Raw genomic sequence first — 12,829 nt, 5'->3', positions numbered from 1 at the left:
GCAGCAGAGCAGAAAATTGTAGATTTATGGGTTCTCATTCCACTGAAATAAAATATATACAAAATCGCTCATGCAACCAGGTCAGGAAATTACTCAAAAAATGATACATCGCTGTGGAAGCCCGGCACATCGATGTACATATCAACGGTGTCACAGTCGATGGCTGCCAGCTCCTCAAAGATCATCTCATCATCGATTTCCAAAAGGGGATCCTGCAGGAGAATACAGATGAAGTGAATGGAAGGTTTGAAAGGATATTGTGATTGGCACCTACAATCTTGGCATACTTCCAGCACTCCAAGGCCTTGTAGTTTTCCCCCAAGCGGAGATTAATCAGAGCAAGAAAACCCCAAATGATGGGCACATGATTCTGTGATCGGGTGCAGTTGGCAAAGCACTGCAGAGCCATATCGAGGTTGTCCAGCTTGTAGAAGGCCTTGCCCATAAGATAGCTCGAGACCATGGGAATCAGCTTGCCAATGTACGGATAGCTTAGGGCCTGAATGACCTTGTAGTAGTCCCCATTCTCGTAGGCAATGTAACCCAAACGCATTTTGCTAACAACGAAATAATCCCGCTCATTCTCGTCGATTACGGGAAGCTCCAAAGTGGCAGCATAGAAGATGGCCGCCTTCGCCATATTGCCTCGATAGTACTCCACATTCCCATTGAGTTGGGCATTCATTGCGGCCTGAAAAGCACAAAGCAGGATATCAGAAAATGTCCTCAAATAGGGAGAGTGTAGAGAGACTCACCGCTCTATCATCTTTGCCGAATTTAAAGGTCCGCACCACAAACTTATCTTCCAATCGATTGAGTAGAATCTTCAGCTGAGTGTTGATCATATATCGATTCGCTTCGGAGCACTTATCTTCCACAACGCTGAACACCACTTGGGCGAACTCGTAGAGGCCCAAGCGCACGAATGTTTTGACAACATCAAAGAATACAGTGCCGCGAATCGTTGAGAATTCCGGAAGGATAGTCAGAAATATGCCCCACAAACTGTACGGAGATGTGGAAGCACCCTGACGGCCTTGCTTCATTTGCATAGTGGCAAAGTTGCCTTGCCAACGGGCATAGGCACATCCTGGCTCATATTTGAACTTCATATAGTAGCAGAATAGCAGGATCCAGCCTTCATGCATTAGTGGATTTGCCTTCGTGAACTCAAAAAGGCTACGTAACAGGCACTCCGTACTATTCGCAGCTGTTTCCGGATCGTCCCGCGTATCTAGGTATTTTAGGTACAGCTTAATCCAGTCTCTGTGAATGGTACGTGATATCAGTCATGTGTGATAAAAACTGTTTACGATAACTTACGCAAAGTATTCATAGTTTTCCGGCACCCGATATTCCTGCGAGTTAAAATATGCCTTTGCATCGGCATATTCGCACCGTTCCATATGCACGATAACCATAAAAAAATTCAATCGATCATCATATGACTTTTCGGTGCAAGCCTGAAAAAAGTAATTATACGAAAAAGGAAGTAAGTTAAGGGAGGTTCAAATCTGATGAGTAAGTGGTTTTTGACTTCCCCTTAAAAAATAATCAGCTACATATATTCCCTAACCATGACCGATGGCTTACTTCCGATTCAGTTCATTCATAACTGATACACTACCGGGAAGTTAATGTCAGTCAGTTATTCATAACATTCAATCTAATCAAATTAGCGACAAAGTGTCGTGAATCACTGTAAGCATTTTAGGAAGCGTTTGATCGTTTTCTTTCTCACAAAAAAGAGTGACAAATTGTGGTTGCACAGACACAGGTAAATGGAGGAACATTTGTTTATATGTCTACATATCTCATATCAAACAGACGCGACTGTTTGTGCACTTAATTTGTCCATGTTTCGATTCGGTATTTGTTTCGTTCGGTCATTTTGAATCTCATCAAAACTTTCGCCCAAATTTTACTGAAAAAAGGAGCTGTCGTCATTTTTACTGAGTCAGATCCGAAAAATTTCGGCTTCAGCTGAGATTTAATAAATACTGCGGATTCATGCAGGGCTATAATCTGTATCTTAAATTGTTTACCATTTTCTTGGCTGAGTCTTAAACCAGTTAAATGCTAAAAATACTATCCACTCACTCCCTACGTGATTAGAATCGGGTCACTGTAATAAATAAAGAACTAACCTTCTCAAGCACATACTGGGCCATACGATCATCCTTGACAGCATACAGCAGCTTGATGGCGTTGATATAATCGATAATTTCATCCATTTGAATTTGGGGATGAACAACGAAATTATCGAAGCCCGCATCCTCGACTCTGTTCAATATTCTATAGATTCGGGGCTCCAGCTCATTATAGGCGTCGGCGCACAGGTTCTAAGGAGATATGATCCAATTGAATCACTCTAATACAACCACTCTCTACAACGACTACTCTACTGACATTAAATTCCACACTTGTTTTGGTGGGGGTGCGCGTATTGAACACGCTGCCCAAGAGCTTCAGCAGGATGTTCGTCAGGTTGTGGATGTCGCAGCAAAAGTGTGGTTTCCGATCCTCGATGGCCTTCACGCTCTTACTGAGAATAAAGCTGATGGTATCGCGCATGAACTTGTCGAAACGAGCATAGGACTCTCGCTGGGTGTCCGCCAAGTCCGCTACAAGTGACTCTTTGTAGGGCTGATCGCAAAATAGCAGGCGGTTCTGGCTAATGAAGCTCTCGCGGAATACCTTTAGCTCCTGGTAGATCGCGCCGATCGGAGCCAGCAGGCAGAGCTTAATGATGGCAAACGTCGGCAGCATAGTCTCGTTCTTGCCACTCCGCTGACTCAGGATGCTCACGATCGTCTGCCGCTTGGCTCGGGACTTCCTCTTGCCCACGTATTCCAACGCGACGGCAAAGCGCATGGTTTGCACTAAACAAGAAACAAATTTTTTAGCCAATTCGAACTTAGCTAAGAATTTAAGTACTTACCTCCTGGATATAGCATTATAGCCGGATCCAGGATGCCCTGGAACACCTTATGGTAGGAGTTCCTGGAGCTCGACTGGAAAACTTCCACTGCCAAGTCATACTGCTGGCATACAATAGCATTGCACAGACCATCGGCCATCGCCTTGGTGAGGATATAGCGATGAAAGCCATTGCAGATGATCGCCTCATCAAAGATAGTGTCAATCATAGCAAATTCTACCTCCAGGCCTTCGGAGAGGGCGAGCTGCGAGAAAAGCTTGTGCATCTCCACCTCCATGGTGGACTTCAGGCCGGTGGTTTTGTATTCCGGGATGGTCTGGCGGAAGTACTCGAAGACATGGTGAATGAACTGCTTGCTTATGCAGTCCTGTTCCAAGTTCGAGAACTCGCACAGTGGAATCAACTGGAATTCGTTGCCCTGGTTGGGCAGCTTCGAGCGAAAGCTGATCTTCACAATCATGGAGTCCACATTCAGCAGATACTCTTCCTTTAGATTGTAGATGGACTCGAAGGTGATGAAGGCCATGTTGGTGAAAGTCAGCTCCTTGGCAATGGGCAGCAGTGTATATAGATCCCAATCCGTGTGGACGGTGGTGCGGAGCTCTTGGGGCACATCGGGTACGGGATAGAGGTAGAGACACTCTCTGATCATGCTGCGATGATGACCGAACAGCTTGATCACGTCCAGATAGCCAGCGCTGAGCAGCACCAGCTGCTCATTCCCCGGGTGATAGTCGATCTCCCTGTGCTCATCATAACCATCGTCAAAAATGCTCGCCACGGAAAGCACCTGTGGATCGTCAATAAATTCACCATCCTCCGCCTCCTCGCCGTTATAATCGCTGGTTATATCGCTCTGCCGCATGTAGAACATAACAAGGAGCGGATTGTTGGCTGCATGGTTGATGCGGTCCAGGTTGTCCTGCTGGAAGACCAACGTGAATGTGGGCTTCGTATTGAACTCATTCTGCCGGATAATCCCTTCGGTGTTGTAGTGCTCGTCGCACTTGATGATCAAACTGTCGCCCTGCCTTAAATGGATCTCCAATGGATGGATCGTCTTCGGCAGGGTGGTCGGGCAGATTTTTGCCAGTTGTATATACAAAAAAATATTCGGCGGCTCTGGATGGACAGGGGCAGCAGCTTCCAACGATTGAACACTGGTGTTACGGGTACCCTTTTGACGTTTTGCTGGCATTGTCGATCAAATTGTGTTTAGGTTTATATTTAAACTCTAACGGGAAATTACAAGCAATCAGATCGACAAATGTTTTAAGACCAGAGTGGGGATAACTAAATTGGATGTAGATTTAACCATCGCACTGCCAATATTCCAATGTGATGGAATTCATCATTCGGTTTTTAACCGCGTAACTTTTGATTATTTCTAACGGCCATTTATAGCGCAAAGTCAATGTTACGCAACCCTGGCAGCTGTGGCCACACCCCCTTACGTGTAAATTTGTAGAAACTGTGTAGTTACAGTGTAGTTGCCATGTAATAAATTGAGCAAATGTAGGGAACAAAAAAAAACACATTTGACCGCTAAAACCTTGTTTTAGACTAAATCCAACAAAAGCAAGAGTTTAAAATCAACCAGTCAAGTGGAAAATACATTCATTAATCGTATAAAATTATGTGGGCATAGATAAAGGCCCGGTTGACAACATTTAAATCCTTGTCGCTCACATTCAAAAAAGTTCGATTTGGCGCGCACCACTCGGTATATTTTTCAAATAAGACCGTATATTTCGGTGCTGTTCTGAGGGTCATACTGTAGAAACTGATTTTCGCCGCGCTCCCATGTGGTGTTTTTTAGTGCTAAATGGTATTTTTGTCATTTATTAATTTCATTTTCAATTTTATATAAAAACCCAATAAATGCAAGTATTTTGAGTAGGCTAATCATGTAAAGAATTGATTCATCAATCGTATAAAATTGAGTAGGCAAGGCTAAATGTTCCATATAGATAGTACTATTCAACGGAACAAAGAATATGAGGAATTGGTCGTTTTTTTGAATCGAATTTGAATTCGCCGCAGTTCGCTTTAGCAACAATGAGTCCCATTCCATAAACAACATGTTGCTAAGATACCCTGGGGGAAATGGATGTTATAGAATTGAGGAAAAAGGGTGTACAAAGGCATATACAAGCGTTTTTGTTGAACTATTTTGCTTAAACCTTGTTTTGTCAAAATACAATAAAAGCAAGGACTAAAAACTGGCCAGCTAAGTAGAAAATTGATTCATTAATCGTATTAAATTATGTGGGCATGGCTAAATATTCTATCTAGCTAGTAATATTCCACGGAATATCAAAAACGAGGAATATGTAAAATAGAACTTGAATTTTACCGTAGATTTTTTAAATGAGATGGTATATTTTGAAATATTTCTGTGGGACGATATATTTTAACGATAAGTCCACGGTCACGCTGCTGTCGATAGTGGGCACAATCGATAGTAGACGATAGGTTTTCGAAAAACATCGACAGTGCAATCGATAGTCCTCCACCTCTAGTTCAAAAAACATCGCTGACATTTAATATTAATTTAATTTTCAATGTTATATAGAAATCCAATAAATGCAAGTATTTCGAATAGGCCAATCATGTAAAGAATTGATTCATCAAACGTACAAAATTGAGTGGGCATGGCTAAATGATCCATATAGATAGTATTATTCAACGGAACAAAGAATTGGTCGTTTTTTTAAATCGAATTTGAATTCGCCGCAATTCGCCGCAGTTCGCCGCATTTCACCCCAATTCGCTTTAGCAACAATGAGTCTCATTCCATACACAAATGTTGCGCATTCCATACACAAAAGTTGCGGCAACATTTACTTGAAAACCGTTTTTTGGTCAAAATAAAATACATTAAGGTAATTAAAAGAAGCAATCTTGTAGAAAATGCCTTTATCTATGGGATAAAGCTAAGTGGGCAAATCTATATAGCTTGAAATGTAGGCAATACCCGATTCGCCGCAGTTTAGCCTTTGCAACAATGAGTCTCATTCCATACACAAACATGTTGCTAGTTCCAAGCACACATACCCTGGGGGAAATGGATGTTATAGAATTGTGAATACGTTTGTCTTCCAAGGCTCAGTATGTATCAGGATCGCTATAAATATATACAAGATACTAATAATGTACTTGAATATGTCTAAAGAATATCAATTTGAGAAAAGGTCTTTATAAATCACGTTTGATCTTCATATAAAATTAACAAAATAGGGTGTACAAAGGGCTATACTACGGCTTACACGCAATATGGCGATCGTTTTTTTGTTGAACTTTTTCGTTTAAACCTTTTTTTACAATAAATACAATATAAGCAAGGATAGAAAACTATCCAATCTTGTAGAAAATTGATTCATCAATAGGATTAAACTATGTGGGCATTGCTGAGAGATTTAGTTAGTCAGCATTATTCAATGGAATATCAAAATTGAGCAATATGAACGAATTTCCTTTTTCGTTTGTTTTGATTCACCTATTTCGCTACTTGTTTTTTGTTTGACTTATTTCGCTAAAACCTATTTTTACGCAAAATGCAATAAAAGCAAGTACTAAGAATACACCAGTTAAATAGAAAATTGATTCATCAATTGTATAAAATTATGTGGGCATGGCTAAATGTTCCATATAGATAGTATTATTCAATGGAACAAAGAATATGAGGAATTGGTCGTTTTTTTGAATCGAATTTGAATTCGCCGCAGTTCGCTTTAGCAACAATGAGTCCCATTCCATACACAAATGTTGCGCATTCCATACACAAAAGTTGCGGCAACATTTACTTGGAAACCGTTTTTTGGTCAAAATAAAATACATAAAGGTAATTAAAGGAAGCAATCTTGTAAAAAATGCATTTATCTATGGGATAAAGCAAAGTTGGCAAATCTATAAAGCTTGAAATATAGGCAATACCCGATTCGCCGCAGTTTCGCTATTGCAACAATGAGTCTCACTCCATACACAAACATGTTGCTAGTTCCAAGCACACATACCCTGGGGGAAATGGACGTTATAGAATTGTGAATACGTTTGTCTTCCAAGGCTCAGTAGTTATCAGGATCGACATAAATATATACAAGATACTAATAATGTACTTGAATATGTCTAAAGAATATCAATTTGAGAAAAGGTCTTTATAAATCACGTTTCATCTTCATATAAAATTAACAAAATAGGGTAAGCAAAGGCCTATACTACGGCTTACCAGCAACATTGCGACTCTTTTTTTTTTTGTTGAACTTTTTTGCTTAACCCTTTTTTTACAATAAATACAATAAAAGCAAGGACTAAAAACTATCCAATCTTGTAGAAAATTGATTCATTAATCGTATCAAATTATGTGGGCATGGCTAAATATTCTATATAGTTAGTAATATTCAACGGAAGAAAGAAAACGAGGAATATGTAAAATAGAACTTGAATTCGTCAGTATATTTACGGTATATTTTGAAGATGAGGCGGTATATTTCGGTATATTTCTCAGCGTCAGCCGGTATATTTTATCCGCGGTCACACTGGTTGCCTGCTAAGCGCCATGCGCTTAAAACAACAACAAACAAAAACAACAACAATTTGGTTTTCTGTGTGTGTTATGCAATTTGTGAAAATTGTGGAAAACCGCATGAATTGTATGTGTTTAGCGAGTGTCAACTGGTGTAGGCTCCACTCGTAGCAGCAAAGATCCGAAATGTATCGTTTGCTGAGCTCAAATCGAGCCGCAGCCATGCACAAGGTGCTCCGAGCGCCACCCACGGCCAACGGCACGACAACGGCGTGCTGCGATTGCGGCGGGACCTTTGCATCGCAGAATTTCGTACATTATCAGCAGTACTATCAGATGCTATACCGCCAAATGCCGGCAAGTGAGTAATGACGTACGCATGAAACAGAATCTCAATTATTGTTCATCGTGTTCTTTGAATTTCAGTTACGGCAACACCATTCGCACACCGGCCACAGACCACTGCACCGACACAGACGGAGGCCGAGAGCCATGGAAAGAAGAAGCGCTTGCGCAAGCCACGCTACGCCAAGTATGTGGAGCTGCTGGAGGGTATGTACTTGCCACAGAAGTCCACAAAAGTAAAGTGAATGATTGCAATTGGTTTCTCGATTTGCAGTCACTGAGCAGACCGCCAGCGAACGAAAGTCGCGCGTTAAGCGCCTCAAGTCGAAGAAGCTGGCCGAGTTCATACAGAAAACCCAAATGCAAATACTGGAGAAGCGGGCCCGGGAAGAAAAACGCGGCTTGAAGAAGGGCAAAGTCGGCCTGGAGCTGGACATGTCCCAGCGGCAGCCTGTGGAGTATCAGAAAATCGACATGGAGGCACTGGATGGGTCCATTTTGGAGTCTGGCATATACGATGACCGGCCTATGCTCTTCTTTGGCAAGGACGAGTACACAAAACAAATCATCGCGAGACCCGAAGAGGTGCAAAACATCCTCAAGAGTTTTCACAACTTCCGCGACATCATCGAGAGTATGGGGAGTGAGCAGCAGGAAGCCGATTTCGGGTGAGTCATGTCAATAAGTAATGAAACAAATTAATTAACCAATTTCTGTTCTCTGCAGCCTCAGTGCACCCAAGCCCGCGGACGAGCTGGAAGTGGTGGATCCCTTTGAGACCATAGAACCCTACATCAATCCTTTAGACAAAAGCAGACCCGCTGTCACAGCTGTCGTTGTGCCCAACGCCAGCGCAGTTACAGCCAAGTCCAAAAAGCGGTAGACCAGTCTTCTTCCTAATCTTACACTCTACGATTGTTTCAAGTCCTTCCTTTCCGTTCCGTTTGATAGATTCAAGTCAAAGGTTCACGTGAATGAGGAGCAGGAGCGTCTGAGCAAGCAGCGAGCTTTGCAAATCAATTTGCATACCTATTTGAATGTCTGTGTCTCCGCCAATATGCTGAGTCGAGCCCTGTCCACCATCATTGCGTATCGCAGCCGGATCAAGAAGAGCTCGAGTCCACGTCTAACCGAAGGCCTCCTCACGATTGATCTCTACAACATCTTGCTGCATGGGTATGCGGGCAAGGGATCCTTCGAGCGCTTCGAAGATATCTTTAAGCTGCTCGAAGAGGATGGCTTGACGTTCAACGAACAAACCTATGCGGCCATCTTCGAGTGTTTGGGTCGTTTAGAACCAGACGAACAGAACCAGCAGAAGCTGACCCAGTACATATCCCAAGCGGAGGATGATGGCTTCACTTTGAACCAGATTATGGATAAGTCTAAGTTCGTTGCCGATCAACGTGACATTGCCCTGGACGCACTACGTCGGATTCGTCCCAATTTCACGCCTGTCTATGTGCCGCCGCTACTGGGATATGACAACGAGCTTCTGAATCATCTGAACGATCATGTACTTCCAGTGGGCACAGATACTGAAGCGAGAACAACGGATGCAGACTGCTCCATTATGAATTCGAAGAGGGGTTATAGCAAAGCGAAACTAGAGCAACTCGCTCGCGATCAGCTGAAAGTAGAACTAGACGGCTGCATCACCATCAAATCGATCGAGAAAACCAAAGAGTTTGCCAATGCTGATAAATGCGTAAGTGCTGAATTAGATTTATTCTTATTTGTGCTACAATTTTTTTTATTTTCCTTCCAGCGCGAACGACTGAAGGAGCTGGAGCAGAGTTGGCGTAAACAAATCTCGACAGCTATTGTACGCGACCTCAACACGTTGCGTGCCCAAGTACGCTTCAAGCCGCATGGCTACATGAACTACTACACATATCTGAAGTCCCTGGACACCGCACATTTTGCCGACATACTCATCAAGGAGCTGTACAAGCTGGGCGAGGGTTCGGAGACGTTTAGTCCGACGGTGGGGCAGCTGTACAAGGAGCTTGGCGAGAAGGTGCAGCAACGCTATCAGATCGAACAGAAGAAGCACAATGGCACGCTTGAGAAGGTCGGTGAGATTTACAGTTCCTATTGCGATCTCTGGGACAGTGGCAATACCCAGGACAATGCCAGACAGGCGTGGCAGCGTCTGGTGCACGAGCAGAGGGAGAGCGGACCCAGCATGGATCTGCCCGAGGTGCCATGGCCGTCGAACGTGCTGGCCGGTGTGGGTCGATTCCTATACAACATTCTGATGCGCGACATCAAGATCGATCCGCACATAATGCGTCAGAAGAGTAAATCGAAGACCACCTCATCACAGAACCTGCTTCCCGCCTTCTACACATTGTTCCGCAATCAGGGTCGCCTCGTCAAGGAGGAGGTGAAGCCGCACCCGGTGCTCTCGAGATTACTGCGTGGCTCGCGCCAGCAGACTCTCACCTTTGACTCCAATCTGGTGCCGATGCTGTGTCCCCCGCAACCCTGGAGTACGCCCCACAATGGTGGTTACCTGCTAAACAAATCCGAGTTGATTAGACTGCCACATCAGGCCATTCAGCAGTGGGAGCGGATACGGGCCTCGAATCCGCAGCATCTCTACCCTGCATTGGACTCGCTCAACCAACTGGCCAGCGTTCCGTGGCGCGTGAACACCCAGCTGCTGGATGTCATCATCGAGGTATTCCAGAATGGTGGCGATGCCAAGCTGGACGTGCCCCAGCCGCCCACTTCCCTGCCGCCGCTGCCAACCATCCTCAAAAACAGCGAGGGCAGTGGCGTCTCCAATGCGGATCTCGCCAAGCAATTCCGCGAGAAGCTCGGCCATCGACGGAAGAAGGCCGAGATGTACAGTCTGTGGTGCGATGCCCTCTACAGGTTGTCCCTGGCCCAACATGTAAGTAATCTAAAATATCATCCAGATCGTTCAGGGACTATATTTCTCCGAATACCCTTTGCAGTACCGCGACAAGGTCTTCTGGCTGCCGCACAACATGGACTTCCGAGGACGCGTCTATCCTGTGCCGCCGCATCTCAACCATTTGGGTTCGGATCTGGCTCGTTCGATGCTCATCTTTGATCAGGCCCAGCCGCTGGGCGTCGATGGATTCAGTTGGCTCAAGCTGCACTGCATCAATCTGACGGGCCTCAAGAAGCGCGACTCGGTACGCGAGCGTCTGCTGTATGCGGAGGAGATAATGCCGGAGATACTGGACTCGGCGGATAATCCTCTGACCGGTGGCATGTGGTGGGCCAAGTCGGACGCACCGTGGCAGACGTTGGGCTGCTGCATGGAGATAGCCAATGTACATCGTTCCCCCGATCCAGCCGCCTATATGAGTCGTTTTCCCATTCATCAGGATGGCTCCTGCAACGGGCTGCAACATTATGCAGCTTTGGGTCGTGACAAGGCGGGCGCCTACAGCGTCAACCTGGCACCGTCGCCCATACCGCAGGATGTGTACAGTGCAGTGGCCACGCTGGTGGAGCGTGGTCGGAAAGCCGATGCCCAGAACGGACTGCATGTGGCCGAGGCGCTGGCTGGATTCGTGCGCCGTAAGGTTATCAAGCAGACGGTGATGACTACAGTCTATGGTGTGACCCGCTACGGGGCCCGACTGCAGATAGCGCGACAGCTGAAGGACATCGATGACTTCCCCAAGGACTGGGTGTGGCCGGCGTCAACTTACTTAACGACCAAGACGTTCGAGAGTCTACGTGAGATGTTCACATCGACGCGAGAGATCCAAGACTGGTTCACGGAGTGTGCGCGTCTCATTTCGGGCGTGTGCAGCCAGAACGTGGAGTGGATCACCCCGCTGGGTCTGCCCGTGGTGCAGCCGTACAACCGGCAGGAGATAAAACACACCTCACGTACCGGACTGCGCGTCAACGCCAACATGTCCATGGACATGTACGAACGGCCCAACATCCTCAAGCAGAAGAACGCCTTTCCGCCCAACTTTATCCACTCACTGGACTCGTCCCACATGATGCTCACCTCGCTACACTGCGAGCGGAAGGGCATCACCTTTGTGTCCGTGCACGACTGCTTCTGGACGCATGCCTGCACTGTGCCCGAGCTGAATCGCAGCTGCCGGGAGCAGTTTGTGGCACTCCACTCGCAGCCAATTCTCGAACAACTCTCGGACTTTATGCGGAACACGTACAGCTTCAAAGACAAGTAGGTTTCCTCACTATATCTGGCTTTATTTTCGTTCTTAAATAAACACTATCTTGTTCTTACAGCGACTTCACTAACGATGGCTCCGTGGAGGATCTCTCCAAGCGCCAGCTGAATCGCACCCTCAAGCAACTGCCCCAAAAGGGGGACTTTGAACTGCGCAATGTACTCGACTCGATCTACTTCTTCAGCTAGGATATGGTTATTCCCACTAAAGCTACACGTACAAACAACAAACAACAACAGTGCCTAATTTTAATTCTATTCATTAGCTCTACGCAATATTACTACATATTTAATTTGTTGAACAATTCGGCCTTTGATACCAAAAAACAAACAAAAAAAAAAAACCAACGAGATCGTCGAGTGGATCGATGCCAAATGTGATTTTGTAAACTGCTTATTAAAATTATTCCTTTTAATTGTTTAAAACAGTGTTTTTGTGTTTTAGCGAAATGGACTACTAAAATTATGCAGCTACTGAGCTTCAGAGCCCTAATACATATCCAAAGTATTCAGGATTTCCTGGCCAATAAGCTTCACTATAGATCAGAACACAGATTGATGTATTAATTATTAAATCTTATTAAATTTACCAAATTCTAGAGGAATTTTCTTAACGTTTCCGGGAATAATTTCCATTTTCATGGATAAATTTGTTTTTCTTCTATTTATTTTATTTAAATCAGTCAAATTATTTGATTTTCATTAAATTTCACCAAAATCTCATTTGGAAATTTAATTACACGCCGCACCTCCCGTTGCGAGCAAACTGTGTACATTATTCTGTATTTATCCAATGCCATTTTATTTTATTTCATTTCCCATG

The 12,829-nt window shown here is 44.6% G+C and overlaps 2 protein-coding genes across 2 annotated transcripts; one reads left to right on the top strand and one right to left on the bottom strand.

The window, feature by feature from the left end:
- Window positions 1-16: 16 nt before the first annotated feature.
- On the bottom strand, window positions 17-4,171 carry LOC6903173 (uncharacterized). Its single transcript, XM_002132837.3, has 7 exons — window positions 2,942-4,171; window positions 2,410-2,882; window positions 2,148-2,342; window positions 1,324-1,463; window positions 756-1,266; window positions 275-691; window positions 17-212 (listed from the first exon to the last, which is right to left on the bottom strand). Exons 1-7 carry the CDS (start codon window positions 4,137-4,139, stop codon window positions 90-92), a joined length of 3,057 nt encoding a protein of 1,018 aa, XP_002132873.2. The 5' UTR covers window positions 4,140-4,171; the 3' UTR covers window positions 17-89.
- Window positions 4,172-7,518: 3,347 nt separating this feature from the next.
- PolrMT (mitochondrial RNA polymerase) lies at window positions 7,519-12,432 on the top strand. The gene is made up of 8 exons (XM_001356962.4): window positions 7,519-7,827; window positions 7,893-8,018; window positions 8,086-8,479; window positions 8,538-8,690; window positions 8,763-9,519; window positions 9,580-10,713; window positions 10,778-12,000; window positions 12,066-12,432. The coding sequence occupies exons 1-8, from the start codon at window positions 7,653-7,655 to the stop codon at window positions 12,193-12,195; spliced, it is 4,092 nt and encodes a 1,363-aa protein (XP_001356998.3). The 5' UTR covers window positions 7,519-7,652; the 3' UTR covers window positions 12,196-12,432.
- Window positions 12,433-12,829: the final 397 nt, after the last annotated feature.

This window comes from Drosophila pseudoobscura, chromosome 4, assembly GCF_009870125.1.
Source record: "Drosophila pseudoobscura strain MV-25-SWS-2005 chromosome 4, UCI_Dpse_MV25, whole genome shotgun sequence".
Lineage (NCBI taxonomy): Eukaryota > Metazoa > Arthropoda > Insecta > Diptera > Drosophilidae > Drosophila > Drosophila pseudoobscura.
Note: the sequence above shows the minus strand (reverse complement) of the source record. Positions and strands in the feature narration are given on the sequence as shown.

What these genes read in the sequence shown, in the direction of transcription:
- LOC6903173 (XM_002132837.3), bottom strand. Translation starts at nt 4,139, where the DNA reads ATGCCAGCAAAACGTCAAAAGGGTACCCGTAACACCAGTGTTCAATCG. An exon ending in AAACAAGTGTGGAATTTAAT is followed by an intron (nt 2,343 to 2,409) that starts GTCAGTAGAGTA and finishes ATATCTCCTTAG; the next exon opens with AACCTGTGCGCCGACGCCTA. An exon ending in TCGGCAAAGATGATAGAGCG is followed by an intron (nt 692 to 755) that starts GTGAGTCTCTCT and finishes TGTGCTTTTCAG; the next exon opens with GCCGCAATGAATGCCCAACT.
- PolrMT (XM_001356962.4), top strand. Translation starts at nt 7,653, where the DNA reads ATGTATCGTTTGCTGAGCTCAAATCGAGCCGCAGCCATGCACAAGGTG. An exon ending in CAGCAGGAAGCCGATTTCGG is followed by an intron (nt 8,480 to 8,537) that starts GTGAGTCATGTC and finishes TGTTCTCTGCAG; the next exon opens with CCTCAGTGCACCCAAGCCCG. An exon ending in ACGTACAGCTTCAAAGACAA is followed by an intron (nt 12,001 to 12,065) that starts GTAGGTTTCCTC and finishes TTGTTCTTACAG; the next exon opens with CGACTTCACTAACGATGGCT.